At 32.4% G+C, this 24,799-nt stretch overlaps 2 protein-coding genes across 2 annotated transcripts; both read left to right on the forward strand.

Moving 5' to 3' along the window:
• Window positions 1-3,884: 3,884 nt before the first annotated feature.
• On the forward strand, window positions 3,885-9,132 carry LOC130826864 (E3 ubiquitin-protein ligase AIRP2). Its single transcript, XM_057692466.1, has 6 exons — window positions 3,885-4,052; window positions 4,156-4,261; window positions 5,840-5,990; window positions 6,149-6,215; window positions 6,363-6,597; window positions 7,529-9,132. Exons 2-6 carry the CDS (start codon window positions 4,191-4,193, stop codon window positions 7,725-7,727), a joined length of 723 nt encoding a protein of 240 aa, XP_057548449.1. The 5' UTR covers window positions 3,885-4,052; window positions 4,156-4,190; the 3' UTR covers window positions 7,728-9,132.
• Window positions 9,133-14,132: 5,000 nt separating this feature from the next.
• Window positions 14,133-15,410, forward strand: LOC130826459 (peptidyl-prolyl cis-trans isomerase FKBP62-like; the record flags this gene model as incomplete). Its single annotated transcript, XM_057692046.1, has 5 exons — window positions 14,133-14,169; window positions 14,250-14,337; window positions 14,821-15,008; window positions 15,085-15,258; window positions 15,382-15,410. Coding segments are annotated over 5 exons (516 nt in total), but the record flags the coding sequence as incomplete, so codon positions are not given.
• Between the last annotated feature and the right edge of the window lie 9,389 nt (window positions 15,411-24,799).

Below are 24,799 nucleotides of genomic sequence, written 5' to 3' on the forward strand. Positions count from 1 at the left end.
CAGGTCGGTATCACCAATCTGTTCGGGGAGCCTATGTCTGAGCTTTGGCGTAGAGGTGCGTTCACCTGCGGCTGCGTGAACGTTGCTGAACTGATGCAGCTGTGTCATAGGTCCCAGGCCATGGATACCCAGACGACAGCGTACTACATGGCTATCGTCGGCTCTACCTTGCTGGCGGATAAGACCATAATTGGCATGTGACCTCACCCGATACTTGCCGTGAACGTCGATCAGCAGGAGGTGGCCTAGGGTGCGGTGACCTTTGCCTACTTGCATAGGCAGCTCGGAATTAGGGCTGGTTGCAAGACCATTGTAGGCTGCCTCACATTGCTCCAGACATGGATCTATGAGTACTTTCCTGCTTTCCGCCCTCATCCTCGCCGAGAAGATGTGCCAAACATGACTAGGGCGGAGATGTGGTCAACGAAGAAACCATGTCGTGAGGTGGACAGGTTGAGGGACTGCCGCATGGTTCTTGACTCAATGACGGAGACTCAGGTACTGTACATAACATGACATTTTGTTATGCATGTGTTTTTAATTTTACATTATTCTTATTTGTTAACTTGGCCTGCATGCAGGTGGAATGGACTTCGTACAATTATGCTCCTAGTGCGTTGCTGAATGAGCACCCACGCACCACCATCATCGGGGGTATCACGTGCTTTGATATCGTCGAGGTGTATTTGCCGGAGCGGACATTGCGACAGATCGGGTTCATGCAAGATATTCCCCCCGGCTCCTATGAGACCAGCCAAGGCTCTCTGACCGGCACACGGTACCTACTCCGTGACGTTTGCTTCTTCTGCTGTTTATTTGGAGGAATGAAGGAGGTTCCCCTTTAGTGCCCGCCTTGTTGAGCAGGGACTTCGTCGGGCATCTGTTTCATCAGAGGCTGAACCTACTTACGTTGACTGGTTCAGAGTGTGCTCGCACCCGTTCATAGCCCCCGACGAAGGCCTGATTGTAGAAATTTCAACCAAGGGTTCCATCTGCCCTGTCTAAATATTTGGCCTTATTGATTTTTTTCCCGCCACACAACATGTCCACCATGTTCTCAACGTCGTTGGCAATATGTCAGATGCATAACAAATGCCGCACATCTACATTAAATAAAACATTGAACGTAATTAAGACATATTCAATAGATAGAACGACATTAATTAATCAACAAAACCTTTTTACCTAGGAAGACGTCACGAATAGCTGCAGATAAACGCTAGGAGTCTGAGCAGTGCCGAAAATATCTCTCAATCCCTGCAACACCCACGGATACAACACAGCCGCCTCATCTCGCATCAAACAAAACGCAACCAAGAAGTTGTGATTGGTTGGCGTCATTCCGATCACTTCACATAGTGGCCACTTTTGTTTCTTCGTTTTGTACGTTGTATCTATCAGCACAACATACGGCCACGTACGTATCATTTGGATAGAGGTAGGTTTTGCAATTAATAGTTTGCTCAATTGCCCTTCGCTATCCAACTCTGTCCAGACCACGTAATTAAGTTCTGTGGCCATATAAAGACAGTGTTGAAGGGGAGTCCTACCCTCCATCTCTTCTCTCCTTATTGATTGCCTAATATTATATATCTGATTCATACTAGCATAAAAACCAGAAAAATTATCTCTAATATAATTCATAATAAAGGCCGGTTGCATTCCGGTTGCACTAAGCTATCATATGTGCTCCCGAATATCTACATTGATCCTATTCGCCCTTACATGACCATCTCTGTACACTAAGAACGGGTGGTTATGTTTTCCTTTTTCACCAGGACACACCCTTACCGTCCAAGGTCTTTCTCCTGGTTTACAACTACTTCCTACAATTAAAAATTTACACCCGCAACTTCTACTTTTAGAATCAGGTCGGGCAGTATTATCTAGATTATGTACGTCACCCCTAATATTACCATAGCGGTGACATCTTAAATAGACACTAACTCTAGAACGTCCTTCTTTCTTTTTATAAGAAGCACGTGTAAATTGAAAACCAATTGTTATTGCTATCGCATCGGCCCAACTATGTAACTCATCTACGGAAATAAATTCCCTATCCGTAACAAAGCTACCGGAGTAGTCTACGTTGTCTCCAAAGTTTTCAAACTCCGCAAATTTAAAATAAAAATAATATAAATTAATTACATTAATGACGAAAATTTAAATAATAATTATAACAAAAATTAGTAAAAATACTAATACTAAAAAAGGAATTAATAAAAAATAATAATAATAATAATAATAATAATAATAATAATAATAATAATAATAATAATAATAATGACAACAACAACAACAACAATGATAATAATAATAATAATAATTATTATTATTATAATAATAATAATAATAATGATAATAATAATAATAATAATAATAATAATAATAATAATAATAATAATAATAATAAGAATAATAATAAAAAAATTACGAAAAGTAAAATTAATAATGACAACAACAAGAACAACAAGAACAATAATAATAATAATAATAATAATAATAATAATAATAATAATAATAATAATAATAATAATAATAAAAAATTACGTAAATAAATAAATAAAAAATTTAAAAAAAATTAAATCGCACAAAACTGGGCGACTGAACCATGGTCCAGTCGCCCAGTTTTGTGCGACTGAACCATGGTTCAGTCGCCCAATTTTATGCGATTTAATTTTTTTTTTAAATTTCTAACGATTCAAATTGAAAAATTTACGTACCGCATCCGATTCATAGTCGCTTTCGTTAGCCATAGTTAACCGATTACAGGTAACAACTTGTTTAAGAGTTTTTAGAGAGATAGTATCGTGTTTGAATTCGTACTTCATACGCGTCTGAGAATTCGATATATATAGACAAATTTTCCGGATTAAAGTGTTAATAGTGTTATTAAGTGTGATTTACATTTATTAATTAAGTTTTAAGTCCAGTGGCAATTTTATAATTCTTTAAACTTTAAGGGCAAATACGTAATTTCGAGAGGTGACGATAAAATGAAAAAAGGTGATGAAATTTAATAACTCCCAATAATTAAGTAGTTGACAAAAAAAAAGTAGAGAATATATTTTGGTAAAATTGGCGCCAACATTTGTCTCCAATTACACATTAACTAAAAATAAATGCTTTTAGAAAAATAAAAAGATAAAACAATTGTGGTGCCACATGTCAACTAATGCACAAAGAACTTGATCCTCCAGTTCACATTAGTACTGGAGAGGATACTTCCTCTTTCAAAATACCCAATGCGCCGCGTCCCACTATCGTCTACCGAAAGAAAAGGATAATGTATTCCTCACTAGTCACTCCTATTAACTTCGAGATATTTTCGGATTATTATATTATTGTTTGCCTCCTTTCTAAGTATACTAAACGACGCGTTTCACCCAAACATATTCCTATATTTAAAACAAATATTAGGGCGAAAAGAATACTTTCTATACAAATAAAATGTTCCATTTAATTTTGTTGATCTTCGAATTTAGTATTTCAATTCTAAATATATTTAATTATTATAGTTAAAAATTATAGAATAATTCTATATGGTAATCCTGTGTTTTTAGTTTTGCATAAATATTTTTTGAAATTCACATGGTGATCTAGAGCATGTTAAGTTTTTGATTAGATTAAGTACTTATTTTGACTAAATTTTAAAATATGTGATTAATTTGGGTGATTACAACGTTTGTTTTTCGAAAAAATATCATTACGTTGGGTAGAAATAGCATAAAGTCAACAAAAAACTTCTTATTCACTTGCCACATAAAAAGTTGAAAAGTCAATATCACCACCTAAATTTAAAAAAATCACCGCATAACAAGCGAAAAATTCATAATTATGAAATAAAATTTTCCAAAATTATACATATTAATACAAATCAAATAATATTTTAATTGATTATGTTAATTTATAGAAACAATAAAATTGATTATGTTTAATTTATAGAAAGAATAAAATTCAGCAGAAGTTACAACTGCCTTTTCTCATCCTCTGTAGAAGGCGACGAAAATTCCCACACTCTCATCACAATCTTTTTCTCGTAATTTGTAAAAGTAATTATCTTTTCATTGCTTTTGTTTTCATAATAATTTCTGTTGTTTTATTCCTCAAAATAAAGTTTCAAATTTTTCATAATGTTTTTTGTTTGATATACAGAGTGATTGAAGTGAGATTTTGGGTTGGATGAAGTGATGAAGATGAGGAAATCTTTTCGTGAATCAGTTAAATCTCTTGAAGCTGATATTCAACACGCTAATACCCTGTAATTTTCCTTTTCTTCATTTGTTTTGGATAAATTTTGTTGCTTTTTTTAGATTGCAATTTGCATGTAATTCAAGTTTTTACTAGTTATAATTTCAATATGAATGATGCAACTTTCAGATTTTAAGCTTATTTTTCGTTAAATCTTCTGGGTTTTATTCTTTGATTAAAATACTTTATTAGGGATTTGATTGTTATTTGGGTTATCTTTCGATGTTTTGGAAATCTATGAGATGATTATGCTGTTATTGATCAAGAATACACTTTTTTTCTTTGGGGTTATGAATTTAGTTAGTTGATACCTAATTATGGATGGAGTATGTAAAAATTCTGTGAATTTTGATATGGGGTACTTAATAATTGATGCATGCATGTGTAATTTCTTATGGTGATATTCGTATTACCAACATTTTTATGATTTCAATCTAGTTAATAAGTGAAAATGTAGTATTAAATATTCTGTTTGAAAGTTAGCTCATCAAGAAGTTTTTGCCTATTTTGGTTTAAATAGATGGTTTGGCTGTCAAACCATGCTAGTGTTTGGTAAATTAGTTAGATTTGTTTTTTGACAAGTTGCTGGCGCGTTCAAAATTAGGTGGTTAAACTTAGTCAAATTAGCCACTCCGATCAGCTACCATCAACCATTGTACAAACACCCATAGTTATTGGGAAAATAAGAAAAGCAAATTTAGAAACATTTTCTTTGTTGTTACAAGAGTAAGATTGCGTACATATGATATTCAAACCCTGAAGCCATTTGAATTGGTTTTTAGCATTTTGCCAATTCATGGTCTTTGAATGTATAAAGAAATATGATTCACTTGAGTTTTCATTCTCATCCTTATTAAAGTTGTATATAATGCCGGGTACAATATATGCAATCTTTTGAGTTATCATCATTACAAAGATATAATGTGTAGTATTGTGAATTTGATGGTTTAGTGCATAGGTAAAGAAGGGTGTCTTGGCAAGTGTAGCATGAGTGTAGAAACTTTGATGAGTAGGTTATGTTGGAAAGAACCTTTTATCCATATCACATGGGGCTTGATTGTGAAGGAAATGAGACTTGTTGTCTTTTCTAGCTTCTTTTTTTCTTTTTTTTTTTTTTTTGTGGCTTCCACTTAAAATGCACAAAGCTAACCAATACTTGGTGCACCATATAATGCAAAGAAGCTTATTGTGTATTTGTGATTTGACCTGTCTCCTTTGATCTGATATTGAAGCAAGTTGAACGAGCTTAAAGTAAATATTAATCGAGTATATTTCTATTCTTCATGATCCAGGTATTGGAAGTCATTGGGCTTTTGATTTTGTATGCATCTCAAGTATCTCTGTATGCATCTTAAGTATTTTTGTATGCTTGTCTAGTACGTTGTTCTTCCATGCCACAGTATATGTGATCCACAGTTTTACTTGGTCGGCTTGGTATGCTCAATGCTGGTTCCTGGCTTGCGTTATGTCGTTCAATTGGACTCATGCACTGTAACTTGTGCTGTAATGAATTTGTCCGATGTATGCTGAATTACCTACTGAGTATTGTTGCTCTATTGACACGTTCAATCTTCTGCTTTTCTTTCAGTGCTTCAGGGTACAGGAGGCAGCCTGATGGTGCTTGCTTCCAAATGAGACTATCCTACAGCCCAGCAGCTCATTTAGTTCTCTTTTTTGTTCAGTGGACTGACTGTTACCTTGCTGGTGCCCTTGGGTTACTCAGAATTCTGATTTACATGGTATGCATTTTTTCTTTTTCGGAATTCTTGGCCGTGTTTGTATCCATTTTTTTCTTTGTCGGTTTAATCATTTCTATTTGACCTTTCATCCATTTCAAGGCTTTTAGAAGTCCATCAATGGTTGGGAATGGATATGTCACAATTTCGTTGATATGCAGACTTATGCTGATGGAAGGACTACTATGTCTGTCCATGAAAAGAAAGCAAGCATCCGACAATTTTATGGTGAGTTTCAAACTTCTGCTATGACAATTTCCTGACCCACTTAATTCAATATGCACAATGCCTTATGTTTTTTTGTTACCAAACGCGTTAATAGGTTTCAAGGCTCAACTACATCTGGGTTCAAATGGTTATTCTTGTTTTGTCCAGGTGTGATATTTCCTTCTTTGTTGCAACTGCAAGCGGGAATTACAGAACGAGATGATCAGAAACAAAAGGAAGTATGTGCCTTGAAGTATAGAAAAAAAGATGAGCATGACAAGTACAAATTAATGGAACTGGAAAAAGAGATTGACGAGGAGTGCGGGATTTGCATGGAGATAAATGACATGTTAGTGCTGCCTTATTGCAACCATTCACTGTGCTCCAAGTGTTACAAAGACTGGTAAGCCCTCTGCTAGTGTTATGGCTCGTGTAGCTGTTATTTTTTAATACTGAACGATGAGACACCTGCACGTCTACCATGTATCACAGTGTCACTCGCTCAGCCATTATGTTGCGATATTCTCAATCTTAAATGATATTTTCGAGTTTATTTTGAGCTGTTTGCCAAACAGTAACTAAGCTCTTTCTGTCTAGAGATTCAATTACAGTAATATATATCAGGGGGAGCAAAAATTTTGGAGGCCCTATTTATTTTTGCAATGTCTTTTAAAATGGCGATCTTCATTATATTAAAAGATGAAATTTTTTCCACTTCAAGAAAAATAATTCAAAATAAAATGTATTGTAACATTATATTACTCAAAATATAAAAACGGTTTAGAAACAAATCACTTAAAAACATTTTGCTCAGAACCGGGCCCAAATAGCACCATTTAATATTTGAGGCCCCTTATTTCTAGGGGCCCTAAGCGGTCGGCGACCCTGGATGCCATAAGAACCGGCCATAAATTATATATTACTTGTTAGGTAAGTTGAGATGAAAGTTTTTCCAAGAGCCTGGCTTCCCATCTTGCTAATTGTTGGGAATATCCTGAAGTGGACAGTGATCACAATTTATGTTTCGACATTTTGGGTTTTGTTCATTCAGTTTAGCAATTTAAATGTTTTTTTTACTTTTATTGTTCTATTAATGTTACTCGTAGTGATCCATCCTTCCATAAGTGACGAGAGAGATAGAAAGGGGTGCAGAGAAGTAGTTAGGAATCACTAATTTTCTTTCATAAACAATTTGAAGTTAATGCCCAATATGTAGACTTGTGAAGCTAATGGCCTAGCTTTACATTATTTCATATGCTTATTAGCATGCTAGGGCTTTACACTGCACAAAGAGATTTGGAAATCGGAACTTATTTTATGTGTGATGAGTGCAGGTCTGCTTGTTCGCAGTCATGCCCTTTCTGTCGAGATTCTCTGAAAGGTGTCAAGCCAGGTGACCTTTGGATTTATACTGATGAGCATGATATTGTTGATTTATCTGTTATTATGTCAGACAACATGAACCGGCTTTTTCTTTACTTTGATAAGTTACCGTTGATGGATCCATACCCTGGTTCTGTAACCTTCGATTAACCATGCTTGGTTGTAGAATTCATGTACAGGAGTAAACTCAGTATATAATTTAACAGAGAGCAAATTCACATTGCCATATTCTTTTTTATTCTACTTATTGTGTGCTGGTCTTTATGAGTTTCACACTATGTATTCGAGTATTAGAAGACTGATCAATCTGTTTTAGTTTTTAATAGTTTTTATGGGAACAATGCGAAGATTCAGTGTATACAGAAAATCAATAGTGTCATTAGGGCAAGCTCCTGATACAGCAAGATTTTTGTTGCGACAACGATGGTTTTGATGTCCTTGTGAAGAGCAGAGTTGTGATGGACACTGACCAGTGTTTACGTTGCTGGACACTTGGAGCTCCACGTGCATGTTCTGGTGTCGTGGAAGCGTAAGTTTTGATTCGTGCATTCAACCGTTAAGAGCAAATGAGAACTGAAAAGTTCTTTGGTTTTCTCAATGAATGCAAGGGCAGCCATTAGACAAAATCTGTAAGTTGGCTGAAGTAGTAGCTTCGTGCTAAAGAGGTGCAAATCCCATCTCATATGTGATGGACTCTTGTTATGTGATGGACTCTTGTTAGTTTAGGTTACAGGAGGAGATTCTTGGGAGCTGCGCCAGCTTTCCCTAGCCCAGGAAAAGGAGGATTTGAAGGAGATGGAAAATTAGGCCAACTAGACCAAGGCCAATTTATGAGGTGAGCTCACAATGAGCTCATTCTATTGAGCAACGAAGAATGGTTGGCTAAGAGTGGCAAGCATTATAGGGTTGCAATGATCGTGAGGCTTAGACGTGCCAAGCAGGTTTTGTGTCGGGGTATTTCTAGGTCAAGTCAAATTTCAATTGGGTCATTTTTGAGTCGGGTCGGGTCCTCTCCGTTGGTGTTCGATTTGGATCGACCCAACAGATTTTGAGTTTTTTAAATAGTATTTGTGAAGTATATCATTAAATTCTTATAAAAAAATATGTATAATATATCTTTTTATTAAAATTTTTTATAAAAAACGATTGATATATCACTTTTAATGGTTCAGCAAATAAATAAAAACTCAAAATACAAAAACTCACTTGAAATATACAGTGACTGACAAAATCAAAAAACAATCAGGTTTAATCTAGTTTTTCGGTATTTTAGGTTCATGTTAGTTTTATGAGTTAAATTTTTTGGTTATTAACACATTGGTTGTTGATTGAGTTTTGGGCCAAATTTAGGTGAACAAATATTGTTAGGTCTATTAAGGCTACACAAATGCTCTTAGAAATGGTTGCTCGAATAAGCAATAATAGGACTCCAATGCAATGATGAGGCTACTTGAGTGAACAACAAGAGGACGCCAATATATTGACAAGGCCACTCCAACGAGCATAGGCTTTCCTAGAATAACCAACATATGGCGTTATAAGTAGTTGCAGCAATTGGCTTTGCTCAAATGAGCAATAAAGTGATAAACAAGCTGTTTTCCAAGCTTTCTAAGTGTCAATTGAGTCGATCTGCAAAGCTTGCTTAATCAAGTATAAGGTATGCTTGATTAAGCAATAGCCTTGTTATGACGAGCACTATTACACTACAAAATAAAAAGGATTTGGCGAGAAAAGGTTTTGTCGCCATTCTTGTCGCCAAACCTGTTTAGCGACAAAAATAATGACAAAAGCTTTGTCACCAAAATTATTATTGCCAAAATTTATTTGTGTTGCCTTTTATGTCACTAAGTTGACGAAATAACATCTTTATCACCATTCTTGTTGCCAAAATGGATTTTATGTAATAAAAAAAAAATTAAATATCTGTTATTAAAGCTAACAATTAAAGTTAACAATTAAAAGATAACAAATGTTCAATTAATTTTTTATAAATAGCATAACTAAATGTAAACATAAAATAATAATATATTAAAGTTAACAATTAAAGGAAAAAATTAATTATTAATTAAATAATATATGTTACAAAAAAATTTCAAGTTAATCTTATACAAAAGTTAAATATATGTTAAAAGTAATCTAGAAATATCTAGGACTTTTAAAGATACTCAAGTAGAAATATCAAGACTAAATAATTAAAAAATAAAAAATCTAAGATATCATCATAGAAGTTGCTAGAAAGGATTGAAGGAGTAAGCTTGCAACTAACATTAATCACTATAAATACCCATAGATGTAATCATTTGTTGCAATGAAAAAAATTAGCCATTTTACATATTTGTTCATCTTCCGCTTTAAATAAAACAATTCACTAGTTTTTTAATCTAAATTTTCCTATATTTGATATCAGAATTATTCAACCCAAGACCTCAAATTTTCTTCACACTCTAAAAACATATAAAAACCATAACCACAAAATAATCTATGGCCTCAACCACATTGAATAACCCCAAATTAATTGGGTTTCTATATTTAAGGGAGAAAATATGAATAATGGGCCATACAAAAGATGTCAATATTCATATCCCAAGATCTATGGAAATTAGTGTAAGAAGCTTATGAGCAATCACCTAATATCATGGAAAAACTTCAACTTTTCCGCAGTCTTAATCAAGGTATTTCTTGACTTAACTTTTGGGTTTGGATTTTAGATTAATTGAGGTGAGTTACCCGTAACTGTTTTTTTTAGGGTTTTTATTTTGAATGTATTTGTATCTGTATTTTAGGGTTTAAATTAAGGTTTCTTTTTTAAATGTATTTCTATCTGTTTTTTTAAGGCTTGGGTTTGAATGTACTTATATCTGTTTTTTAGTCTGCTTTTTTAGGGTATGGGTTCTTGCATGAGATAGATTATGCTCAATGTAGAGTTTTAGAGCTAAGTTCAGTTAAAGCAAGTATAAGAAAACTCTTGGAACCATTTCTAAGTGGTGCTGTTATTAAGTAGTTTCTCACACACAATTCTTTTTTATTTTCAATGATGTATGTGTGTATCAACATTGTGACATGTCAAGGGATCAAGGGATGGGACATTAGTATTTAGACAATGAAGAAGGGGGAAAATGCTATTTTGACAATTCCTCCCTAGCTGGCCTTGGGTGAAAGTGGTTCACCTCCTACTATCCCGCTAGCATAATGAAGAAATGGGGAGTTTACCGTTTCTCTAGGTAAAGAACCGGTCAGGTATGCTAGTGGGAAATATGTATTAAAGTTCATATTATTCATGGTTAATTGAAAGTTCGTATTATTGTAGGAAAATCAGTGAAAGTTCGTATTATTCAGGGTAACTTTTCCTAATTAAAAATACAAAGTGTTCATAGCCATTAATTAAATTACATAATTAAAAATACAAAGTCTTAATTGCCATTAATTAAATTACATAATTAAAAATTACATCCCCGAAAATTTGCATTTACATTTTATACAGGGGTTTGTATCTATACTTCCACTTCCTCCTCGATCTCTTCAACACTTTATTCACGGCTACAAATAACGAACACTTTTCTTGGGCCATGTGAATACGAATATTATTTCGTTCATTGACTTCAGAATAGAGGTCGAACAAACTGAATATACATTTATTGTTTACGTTAGTCACTTTTTAAAAAATGCGCCAAAAAACAAAAATCATTAATGCCGTCTAAAATTTAAAAACTTTTCTAAAAGATTGAAGTCATGAGAAACAGCCCAAAACCTACACTGCACAATCATCACTGTGGGTCACAGGAAGAGGAAAATTGTTAACCCAAAATGCATAGGTGTCGAAATGAAAATGTGAACCCAAAAGTTAGGCACCACAACACAACAAGCATACACCAATATAAATAGGGGGGGTATTTATTGCAAACCAAAGTAATATTCCAAGTCATTTATTTCAAAAAAAAATGGTGAAGCAAAAAGAATTAGATACTTACACTAGGAATGCAATAATACATGACTTATTGATTGATGTTAACAAAAAGGGGAAGCCAGCACACATATTAATGGGGGAAATCGCCAAAAAGTACGATGTTCATTGGAAGACCGTAAGTAGAATTTGGGCTAAAGTTAAAACTCAGCAAAAGGAGGGGGCCATAGTGGATGCAAGTAGCAAAAAGTTTGGCAGAAACAACAGGACAATAATACCATTTGAGGAAAGCAGATTCCAAGCCTTAAAAAAGGCCAAAAAGACAAGTCAATAAGCAGTTGCAAATGCCATGGGCGTTAGCCAATCAACTGTATGGAGATGGAAGAAAAAAACACACACGCAAGCATACAAATGCAATCAAGCCACTATTATCCGACACTAACAAGAATGACAGGCTATTCTTTTGTATTTCTAGTTGCATTTATGATGAACAGACAAATGCTTTCAGATTCAGAGACATGTCTAACATAGTTTACATAGATGAAAAATTGTTGTACCTCACTAGAACATAACAAACGTACTATCTTACCCCAGGAGAACCTGAGCCACATAAGGAAATACAGTCAAAAAGATTCGTTCCCAACATTATGTTCATGTGTGCGGTTCCTAAACCGATGTATTCTAGTGAAGGTGAACTAATTTTTAATGGAAATATAGGTATCTTTCCTTTTACAGCTTAAGTGCTAGCACAAAGAAATTCCAAAAACAGGAAGAGAGGGGAACCAGAAACCAAACCCATTCAATCCATAACAAAGACACACATAAGGTCAATGCTAATTGAGAATCTTATCGGCTACTAGAGAAAAATGGCCAGAAGGTGCAAGCAAAATAATTTACATTCAACAGGATAATGCAAAACCACACATTCTAGACAATGATCCAATATTCAGGGAAGCTGCAAATCAAAATGGATTCAATATCCATTTAGTTCAACAACTTCCAAATTCCCCTGATATGAAAGTGTTAAACTTAGGTTTTTTAGGTCTATTCAATCATTACGACACCAGAAAGCAGCATACAACTACACACAATTACTTTTGAAGCTTTAGAACACCACACATTAAGGTTTGTTTGGATAACCTTACAAGCATGTAAGGTTGAGGTACTGAAAAAACTTAGTGGTTTTGACTACCATATTCCACACATGAATAAAACCAAACTAGTTAAGGAAGAGAGACTACTAGATTATTTAACTGTTAGGAAAGAAATCATTTACGAGTCACTCCGTCATCTGGATGCAAATAATTTAGAGGTTTCTTTCTTGTACTTGGGAATTGAAGACCAAGAGATTTTCCATCAAGCAACATAACCAACAACAATAATTATTGTGAGCCAGCAGGAAAACCAGGAGCAACAAGAAACAACAGAACTAACAACAACAATTATTGTGAGCCAGAAGGAATACCAGGAGCAACAAGAAACAACAAAACCAACAACAACAATTATTGTGAGCCAGCAGAAAAATCAGGAGCAACAAAAAACAACAGAACCAACAACCACAACAACAACACAAATCCAACAACAATTAGCAACACAACGACCAAAAACAGCAACCAAGCAGCACCAACAAAACCAGCAACAACAGTAGATAGGGTTACAAGGACAGTCATACTTTTAGGTTAAATATTCATATTCACACTTTTAGGCTTATTGTAGTGGGTGAAAATGTTTAGGGTTAAACATCATGTAGATTCATTCAAGTTGTTTATGACTAAACATTTAATGGAAAGTTTTTGGGGTTTTTAATGGAAAAAAAAATTCATTTTATGTGCATCTCTAAAAAAAACATGTTTTCATCATTGAGATCCATAAACATACTCTTTGCCTCCTAAAATCATAAAGATTGGTCGCACTGTGAGTATGTATATGGATTTTTATAGCAATTAATAAGCCCTCTTTTCAAAAATCTAAAAAAAATCATCACAGACCAACACATACGAACACGCATAATCAAGAAAAACAAAAACAAAATGTAACATCATTAGAAAAAGGGAAAGAATAACTGTTTCACATGCGAGAGAAGGACCCCTTAACATCATAAACAGTATCATCATCTTCATCATTATAATCTTCCGAGTCAGATGAAGGAAAAAGGTCATCATCAGGTGGATCAAGTCCCAAATCAAACATAGCCGAAATTTTTTCATCCTCACTATCCATGGTTCTTCCCCAATTTGGAGAAGTTTCAACAGAAGAATGTGGTGAGGAAATATACGAATTCTCATCTTCACAATCACCAAACAACAACTTCAGTGCAGGATGAGAGAAAGAAGAATTGGGCAACTCTATTATCGGATCTTCTTAGAAAAAAAACCCCAAACTCAGACGACAAGAAAGAGGAGAGAAGAATAAAAAACGTAGATCTACTTTAAAAGGACGAAGAGAGGAAGAAGATGAAGATCTAGAGTTTCAGAAGGGGATGGGTTTAGCAACTTGAAAAGTAGCACCGTCGAAGAAGAAAAGAGGAAGAAGATGAAGATCTAGGGTTTCAGAAAGGGGATGGGTGAATCAAAGGAACAAAGCTGGGTTGGGGTATATAATAAGAGGGAGGGAGTGATTTGTAGGTTAATTAGGATTGAGAGGGTTAATTGGTTGCGAAATTTGATGGTGTGGAGTTCACTGTTAGTAAAGGTGTGTCTTACGAATTTGTGTTGTGTCTTGTAAGTTAGTCTCGCCACAAGGGTGTTGATGATTCTTATTTTCTTGAACAGGTTATTTCTGTTTTGCATTGTTGACGGGTGTGAAGACTATGAAAAAGGGAGAGAAGGTGCTTCTGTCTACAAAAGCACAATGTAGGCTTTATATTTATAAGTAGATTACATAGTCATTTGGACATCATATACTAATTTTTTAAATAAACAATATAAAAAAAAATGAGATATATGAATATACCAAACGAAGTCCTCAGTTACTTCAAGGGAAAAATAAATTGATGAATAGTCTTAATTGCTTAAATTTACTAGGTGTAGCCATTTTTTTTATTTACATAAATTCATTTATATTTGCTCAATCTACTTGTATAAATAGACCAACTTAATTGGGCATCATATACTAATTTCACACTTACCATTGTTTCATACAGCAGTTAAAATCACATCAGAGACAAATCCAAGTAAAGCCATATAAACCAAATACTATATTCACTTATCAAAAAATACATTCTAAGACAAAAAATATAAATAAAAAAGCGAAATCAAAGAGAGGCATAAAAAGGTGTAAGGAAAACAAAATTGTTGACCATTTTCATCGACCGAAAAACAAGTAACATTACATTCAATTACAAGGAGAGCAGGGTAAGCCTACATCTGGTGATGAAGGTGTTGCTCCTCCCAATGCAACTCTACAAATTACTCTTGTGCTGGTATCATGGAAGATTGTTGCAAATGTTACAGATGACAAAAAGGTTGTTAAAAAGATATTGAATGAAGGAGAAGGATATGACCGTCCTAACGAGGGAGCTGTTGTAAAATGTAAGGATAGTCTCTAATGTTATGTATATATGGCCTTTTTTTGTGATCTGGTGATGTGAGTTTAATTTCTTGGTAGTGAAATTAATTGGTAAGCTACAAGAAGGCACTACGTTTATTAGAAAGGGTCATGAAGATGGGGATGAATTATTTGAATTTAAGACTGATGGAGCTGTTCGATTTGTACTTTTTAATGGCTCTTTAGATTTTCCCTTTACAAAGTTCATGACTCCGCAACATCTAAGCGGAACAAGTTAAGTAGAATTGGTTTCATGCGAGAAGGTTGGTTAGATTCTATTACTACGGAGTGTTCCATTTGTGACAACTTATTTGAAACTTTATTCTATACTCACACCATTTCATATTGTTGTTTCAGGAAAAGGAATCATGGGATATGAATACTGAAGAGAAAATTAGGAATCATGGGATATGAATACTGAAGAGAAAATTGAGGCAAGTGGGGAAAAAAAGAAAGAAGGAAATGCATTGTTTAAAGCTGGCAAATATGTTAGATCATCAAAGAGATATGAAAAAGGTGAAGCTTCTAAAAGGAAGAAAATATTCATTGATAATTATGAAGTTCTAATATTCTGATGGTGTTTAGTTTCTTGTTTTCTTGCAGGCTGTGAAGGCTTAATTGGTGATAGCTGAGCATGAAGTGTTCCTTTTAAACTGAATCTTTTATGAGTTATGTCCATATTTTGGCTTTGGGTTATTGTCTCTAACAAGTAGTGATGAGTATGTGAGTGTTCAATCTTTAAATGTTGGTGTTCATTTGATTTTAACATTTCTCTTGTTATCTTTCCATATTAGTGATCATGATAATTGAAAAATACACCATTCGTAGGTGTTTGTGCAGTGTACGACTTGAAATTTAGGTTAGTTGGCTTAGGATTAGTTCATCTACGTCGTAACTACTTAGTCTTCATCATTTTTACATTATTCGTCATAATATTTAGACTTACAAATAATTAGCTTAAGTACTTGAACTTATTTTTATGTGTAATAAAGATGATACCTTTGACAATATATGTCAGTTGACGTCAATCTTAAATTTTTTCTCATACATTTGAGCTACACTCTTTATTTGAACTTTGTTTGTAGTGATGGCAAGAGCTAAATAATGAAATTTTCTTACCGTTTGATTCAACATATGATATTCATCTTGAAATCCCATGGTACTTGACTTAAGAAGTTTGGATTACGTATCATTGTAGGTGTCTCCGTGTGCGTGTATGACCATTGACCTTCGAAGAGAAGGTCTTATTTATAAGAAGAATGCGGTATTTTACTATTAACTGTTTCGTTTCTATTTAGGCTGTAACTATTTGGTTATTTAATCTGATGGTTAAGCCCTTTGAATAGCTACAACAAATTTGAAATCATATATTTTTTCTTAAAGTAAGTTTTGTATTTCTATAATAGGCATCTAGATCTTTTTTTGCAAATTGTTGCTGCATTTACAATGCCTTTTGATCATTACTTAGTATTCTTAATTCAACAACAAATACAGCGTATTTTGTGGTAAAGTTGGTTTTTCATGGAAATGATGTGAAGTAAAAATATTTCATTTCTTAATGTTTGAGAATGAATATGTAAACTGGTCATTTGTTCATTTTGTGGTTAAGTTTGTTGTTCATGGAAATATCGTAAAGTACTCTAAATTGGTTTCTTCCAATCAGACAATCTAGGATCTAAATTTCATTTTGCATTGCCTTTGAAGCTCAAGATTCTCCATTGAGGTTAGATTTTCCATTGATCATTATTTAGGTTTTATAAGCGATTTATACACAATTTGTTGATGTTTATGGGTGAATTGTTGGTGAATTTATAAATATCATGAATCATGATTCTAGGGTTTCTTTGTTGAAAAGAACAATAATTATTTTCTAGATTTTGTATTACAAAGATACTTCATCAAATTCCAATGGTATTTGTGTAGGAATCTCGGTTCAACTGTTTCTTGTTTGATGGATATCAATTTTTCGTGTAGAACGTATCGCTATTAGTAGGGGTTTTCTTATTAATGTAATTGAAATGCCTTTTTAATGCAACTAATTAATTTAATTTAATTTTATATTGGTTATCTTGAAAATTCTTGAAAAAATTTTAGATTTGGAATTGATGAGTAGGTCAAAGAAAATTACTTGAGCTATGCTGTTAATTATTTTAATTATTTTTTGTGTAACTTATTGATCTTGTGGTCATTATCCATATTGTTTAGCTTTCTTTGTAAATTTTTATGATGACTCATCTTTGAATATTTCTTAATAATATTGGATTTTAAATGTGATTTGCATGACTTTTATAGGAATACAATATAGTGTTAAATACATATGTTGGAAAAGTTGTAGTTGTAAATTGAAAGATGGGATGTGTCGGCCTCCCAGGCCAAATCGAAAAGGATCCTTTTAGTTCAGCCCTTGTGTGTCATAAACATGAAAATAAGTAAGGATGATTTAGTATCTTCTTGTCATTGTGTTGTTTGCACCCTGCATTAAATTAGATTTTAGGCATGGCATGTTTGTTCTTAGTACTGAATATTGTTTTAAATGCGTGTAGAATCTCTATAAATGGCTTGTTCAATTTCTCATGGCTCTTGACAACTTGCATGGGAACCATATCCTTCATCGTGATGTGAAGGTTAGTAATTATATGATTGTGCTAGAAATTTTCCTTTTTTCTTAATCAGTTTATTTGCTTCTGACGCCCTTTAGCACTGATATCTCTTTCTTTGGCTGCTTCATTTAATTGGTGTCCCCATCCCTGTTTCATTTGTTAAGATCATTTGATTAGTATCATCCAAATACAAATAAGAAAAATCCATTCTTATTTCTTCGATTGTTTTGATTTCTTTTTATTGTTTTGATTTAGATTTTGCTTTGATATTGGGAATTGTCAATGTTAGTTCATTATAGGATTCATATGGAATACGTTATAATGAAAGCTTAATGCTAATCTTTATGTAGAGTTCACGTGGAGGTCAGATGTGCAGAATCATTAATGCCTTTGCATGCTGTGATATGTTCACTTCCTTGCTATCACTACATTGATGGACTTGTAAACATATGTTCTAAGGTTAGTTGTCTCTGGGAATTTTTTTCGTACCTTAAAAATGTTGGCTTAAGATGATTTGAAAGCATTAGGATTTGATTTGAATACAATTAGTCTCCAAACACATGTAATGATTGACACTGCCATCTCCAATACCCAAAAATTAATTATCTAAATTGTCAGTTTTTTTAGTGTTATGGAGAAATGTGTAATACTTAATCTACGTAAAAGTATTTTGTAGGAGTTTAATGTTGATTGATTTTCTTTCTGTTTCAAGTTAACTTGCACAATATTCGGTTTTGATTTGAACAGAATTAGTCTCCGAACACATGTAATATGTAACTGCATTAATTCTTATGTTTATATTTGCTACAATTCTTACTAAGGTATATAATAATATGAATAGAACTTCTTTTTGAGTTGAATCATGTACACCTTTCTCTAAGAGAAATTTGAGTTTGATTTTCGCTGCCCTTATTCTCCATTAGCCTACATTGTACCAAAAAAGAGAAAATTTGTTTTTGTGGTGTTGAAATATATGCTTGCTTAGGATTTTACATTGGTTTTTGGTTGTTTTCAATCATATATTTTAAAATTATCTGAAGCACAAATTACTGATAAAGTATATTACAAGCCTCAACCGATATATATATTATATACTACATCTTGGGGATCAATTTTTGTTTTGATATTTATCATATTTGAAAAGTATAGGGGATGATCCTTTAGGTACGTGCTTTTGCAATTGTCTAACCATTACACATTTTCAACTTCCATACTAGCACTTATTTTTGCTTGTTGCAATACCAATAATATGATTTCATGCTTCAATTTGTTATTAAAGTTTGATTTGCAAGAGTGAAGGTCAATCTTATTACTGATTGACGCTGCTGATTGGCTGCTGATTTGTTGATCCCATAGTGTGCTATGTTGCTGCCCAATCAACAACATCAATGATGTCGCAGCTGGTTTTTGATATTCCAGCTAAAGAGCTGAATTATTTTGTTGTTGTAATGGCTGCAATGCAGTGGAGTTTTGTTTGTGTCTTTTGATTATTGTTATTAACTTTGTACTTTACAACCATTAATAGACACTACTTAATGGATTGAAATTTTCCATTAAGTAGTGTCTTGATTGTTGCTATTAACTTTGTACTTTACATTAAGAAGTGTCTAATAATGAACAAAAATTTTCCATTTAGTAGTGTCTATGTAACACCCCGTTAAATTATCAATAAAAAAATTAATTATTAATAAATAATTAGTTGATTAAATATATTAAATTATTATTTGAGTATACCTTTGTTGCGCACGTATTTTGTCGCGTAAAAAGTTTATCGCATAACAAGTTTATTGGGTAACGATAACAACTAAACTGAACAATAAAGTAATTAAATAATTTTTTTTTTTAAAAAAGGGAATAAACACAAATTGGTCGGTTATGGGAGGATTTGGAGGGGTTTTGGAAACTCCTTCCTAAATTGTAATTAAGGGGTAATTAAGTTAGTCAATTAATGGACCAAGCCACCAAGGCTCAAGAACCATGCTCATGGTGCACACATCCCACTAAAACCCAATAACAAGATAGCCCAGTCAGTTGATCAATACTGATCAATATATCAGTGATTTAGTTGTATTTTGTTCTGCTTTTAAGCAAGTGATGTCTATCACGTGATATTGTAAACTAGCCGTTAGAACATTAGAAACCTATATATAGGTCTCTAATCATTGTGTAATTGATTCAGATTTTAGTTTTAATATTCATTCTTCATTTTCAGTTTAGAGGTGTTGAATTTCTTCTTCTCATTTCCTTGTGTGTGTGCATTTGTAAGATTAATCAGCCATTGCAAAGGAAGTGTGGAACACTTTCTGATTTCTAAATTGTGGAACAATTTAGAGTGTGACCTTTCTATTCAGTGAGTGAAACTCAGGGAAGGGTGTATAGAGTTCATCCCATTGGTGAGTGAAACCAGTTGGGAAGATTGAAGGTTGGCCTGAGAACCAGAATTGGTATCTTGGGTGGATTTGTATTACTTGTGAGTCATTCAACCTTACTCTAATTGATAAGGCTGATTGTGTGCAAGATTAGGAGTGTCAAGGACCCTATCTTGGTGCATTAAGGACATGGAGTTCTATGTTTGAGTTATTGGCCTTTGAAGTGGGGTATACTCCTTATGGCTGAGAATGGATAAAATGTACTTAACGATGTGATATTTTCCTTTGAAATGGGGTATACGAGGTATATGCTAATACTATTTGATGTCCGTCTAAGACAATATATGCGTGCTGAAGAAGTTTGCGGTTCTGCTGAAAGGTTTTCTGGTTATGGTATTATTATGGTATTCAGCTGTTGGCCTTTTGTTTTGATTGTGGCTCAGCTTATGAACTGAGGTTGTTTTTGGTCTATAATACCTCGAATGATATGCCTTTGCCTTTGTTGCTGGTTATTGTGAGCATAATGTAGGGTGTTGATTGTGTGTGAGTGAACTGATGTAGGTATAATAGCTATTGTACTAACATATGACACAATTGGGCAAATGAATGAAGTGGGATCCCTACTTCTATTATTTAACATATGCAATACAAATGCTGTCTTAGGTAGATACTGTTCCGGGGCCCATGATGTTGGGTCTGCAATCCCAAATATTTGCTACTATGCCACTTGATCCTAATGTGGTGATGTATGTAATTGGAGATTGTGTTATACAGGATTCGAAGCTAAGAGAAGCATGATGTGTGTTGAGGCTAATCAAAATTTGTCTGCTAGCTTGACTGATGATGCTAATTGGCTGCTGATTTGCTGATCCCATAGTGTGCTATGTTGCTACCCAATCAACAACATCAATAATGTCGCGGCTGGTTTTTTATATTCCTGCTAAAGAGTTGAATTGTTTTGTTGATGTAATGGCTGCAATGCAGCGGAGTTTTGTTTGTGTCTGATTATTTTACCACCATTAATAGACACCACTTGATGGATTAAAATTTTACATTAAGTAGTGTCTTTTGATTGTTGCTATTAACTTTGTACTTTACATTAAGTAGTGTCTAATAATGTAATTTTTTTTTCCCATTAAGTAGTGTCTATTAATGGTTGCAATATCTTTTATTTTTTTGGAAAACTTGAGACTGTGACGTAGCATTTACATTCATGGGAAGCTACATGGGGGCTGGGGAGGCCCGGACCCCTTTGTCGAAAATGTGATTCCTTGTAAATTTGGCTTTGGCTCCCTCTTACTAATACGATATATAGTTTAAAGAGAGTACAAATATAACAAAAATTACTATAGCTCAATGGTTGGACTAACACATTTATAATTTAAGGTTAAGGAATCAAATTCTAATTTAAACTATTATTTTTATAGACTAATAAATTTGTATTATAATATCATTACTATTTATCTTTCATAATTTCACATTCATCCTTTTAGTGTGTGTTTTTATATTTTTTCCATCTTAATTTTAATTTTTTTTAGACTAATTAAGCAAATATATGGAGTTAAAAAACACTAAATTTTTTCAAACCTAATAATTATAGGGAAGTTTCAACTTCATTGTTAAATATATAACTTTTTCAATGATTCAAGTTTATTTAAGCCTATATGATTTTAATATTTTTATAGCTTAATTAGTGTTTAATGGTTTGTGCAGGTTATTGTTAATTTAGGATTAGGTGTTTTGGGTGGGTTTGAAATCGGATTTTGTGTTCATATTGTTTTTACATAATTGTAAATCATTTTTAAATTGAAGTCAAATTGGATTCAGTTACAATGTCGTGTAAAACTGTAAATTTTGGGTCATCATGTCAGTTTTAAACACCTTATATAATAAATAATTTTCAAGTATATCGACAATTTGGCCCCCTAGTTTAAAATCATGGCTTCATGCCCTGTTTACATTTATATTCGAATTAGTTGGTTTCTTCCTAGCTACGATTTATGGTTGAACATACAATGCCTTTAATAAGTTTTTAATATTTTCATTTGTATATTATTATTATTATTATTAAAAGTGTAAAAAGGAAGATGTCGTCAGAAAAGAGACAATAGCCGTCAAAACAAAAAATATTCCTTAAAATTTAATTCATGAGGTATTTAATGTCCCGGCGCTTGCACAAAATTTATTAAGTGTAGGCCAATTAATTAAAAAAAGGCTAAATGGTTAAATTTGACTACAACAAATTTCAAATTTATGATAAAAATAAGAGTTAGATAATCACAACTATCGAAATCGCTCCTAACAAATATTTCCATTTAAAATGCTATTGGAAAAAAAAATTGGCTTTAAGCTCAATAATTGTTGAATCTCCCTTATGACATTTAAGATTCGGGTATCTAAATTTTAACAGTCTAAAACTTTTAAAACAAAAAGATATGGTGATTGGCCTACCTACATGTAATAGTCCAGGTTAAAGTGAACCAGACAAATTCATACAAATATGAATTCCGGACCACACATCGGACATTAAATTAAACCACTTCTAGGACTGACGACGTTCTAGTGATAAAGAAGTAAAATACCAATGATGAAATAATAAAACAGCGAAAGTCTAAAATTACAACTTGAGAACCCACTGGCATCTAAAAACCAAATACAATTCCATTCAAATTATACTTACTAAAATAAAACTAATTAAGTTTGGATGGATTAAATTCTAATAGTAATTTCGGGCACGATAGCCAACTCGACTACAAGTTCTATTAGAAGAGTCCTCAAACACTAATCCCTACTTGCAAGTCAACCTACTAGTCGTCGAATGACAACATCATAGCAAGTTCCACAGCACATAATAATATACGTCAAAGACAACATACAATGCATTATATGAGTTACACACAAACAATGAGTTTCATCCTAGCATGTGATGGCTCTATTAGTTTAATGTCATGTTTGACTTTCCAAACCCCAACTCATGTCGTTGCCCGTCCAGTTTGGGTCGACAGAGTATTCTCAAATTTTTTTTTGGAAAAATACACAAGGGAAAACTAATCTCAAGGCAGCCTCGACCTAAGACGTTGCCCGTCCTGTTCGGGTCGTCAAAGGCAAAAGTATGCATGCCCCCATGGTGACCGTAATAATCCAAAACTGTCATGGGAACAATAACAATAGTATTACAATTCCAAATAAATAGCCCCATTTGGGTAACTACACAACCATCCTCAATTTCCAATTTAAACTCTTTACCAATTATTTTGGGGTCTAAATTCTACATGATATACAACATCACAATATAGAATGAGTACAACATTACTTTACATAACCCATTACAAATGTATGGTCTAAGTGTATACCTTAGTAGCACAATTAAAGCAACTCAAGCACTTCGCGATTTGAATCTCAACCTCTTATGAATCGAGGTCCTAAACACAACACACACACACACACAAAAATCACGTATTAGCACGTGTTTACACATTTAATCCACTCTATACTATTAAGGCACTACTAAGACTTTATAATTTTAAATGGCTTCACCGAAATCTCAATGGTTGCAAATTTTAAAACCTAACCAGTAACTTAAATAGCCATTTCGGACAGTTATGAAAATTCAAATGGAAAATCCGACTTCGCCACTGCGTCCGGAAGGCATCAATCACCTTGGGTACCAAATTTCATAATTTCTACATCCATTTATTATTTTTAATTTATTTTTGCGTTTAACGAGTTTTGGATACAATAGATAAGTGAAACGATAACAAACACACTGAACAACTCGGATCGGGGCGCGACTGCCGAGACAGTAGCTGTTGTCCCGAAATATATATATATATATATATATATATATATATATATATATATATATATATATATATATATATATATATATATATATATATATATATATATATATATATATATATATATATATATATATATATATATATATATATATATATATATATATATATATATATATATATATACATGACTAAACCACAATACATACAAAACCACATTCACTACTACTAATTGAATCAAAATAGTGAACCAACCAAAACTCTTAACACTTACACCACTATATATATATATATATATATATATATATATATATATATAAATATATATATATATATATATATATATATATATATGTATATATATATATATGTATATATATATATATGTATATATATATATATATATGTATATATATATATATATATATGTATATGTATATATATATATATATATATATATATGTATATGTATATATATATATATATATGTATATATATATATATATATGTATATATATATATATATGTATATATATATATATATGTATATATATATATATATATATATATATATATATATATATATATATATGTATATATATATATATATATATATATATATGTATATATATATATATATATATATATATATATATATATATATATATATATATATATATATATATGTATATATATATATATATATATATATATATATATATATATATATATATATATATGTATATATATATATATATATATATGTATATATATATATATATATATATGTATATATATATATATATGTATATATATATATATATATATATATATATATATATATATATATATATATATATGTATATATATATATATATATATATATGTATATATATATATATATGTATATATATATATATATGTATATATATATATATATGTATATATATATATATATATATATATATATATATATATATGTATATATATATATATATATGTATAT

This window comes from Amaranthus tricolor, chromosome 11 (assembly GCF_026212465.1).
Source record: "Amaranthus tricolor cultivar Red isolate AtriRed21 chromosome 11, ASM2621246v1, whole genome shotgun sequence".
NCBI classification, from domain to species: domain Eukaryota; kingdom Viridiplantae; phylum Streptophyta; class Magnoliopsida; order Caryophyllales; family Amaranthaceae; genus Amaranthus; species Amaranthus tricolor.

Bases quoted from the DNA above. Each gene is read 5' to 3' on its own strand.
- LOC130826864 (XM_057692466.1), top strand. From the start codon at position 4,191: ATGAAGATGAGGAAATCTTTTCGTGAATCAGTTAAATCTCTTGAAGCT. The intron at 5,991-6,148 runs GTATGCATTTTT...GTTGATATGCAG, and splicing joins TCAGAATTCTGATTTACATG to ACTTATGCTGATGGAAGGAC. The intron at 6,598-7,528 runs GTAAGCCCTCTG...TGATGAGTGCAG, and splicing joins TCCAAGTGTTACAAAGACTG to GTCTGCTTGTTCGCAGTCAT.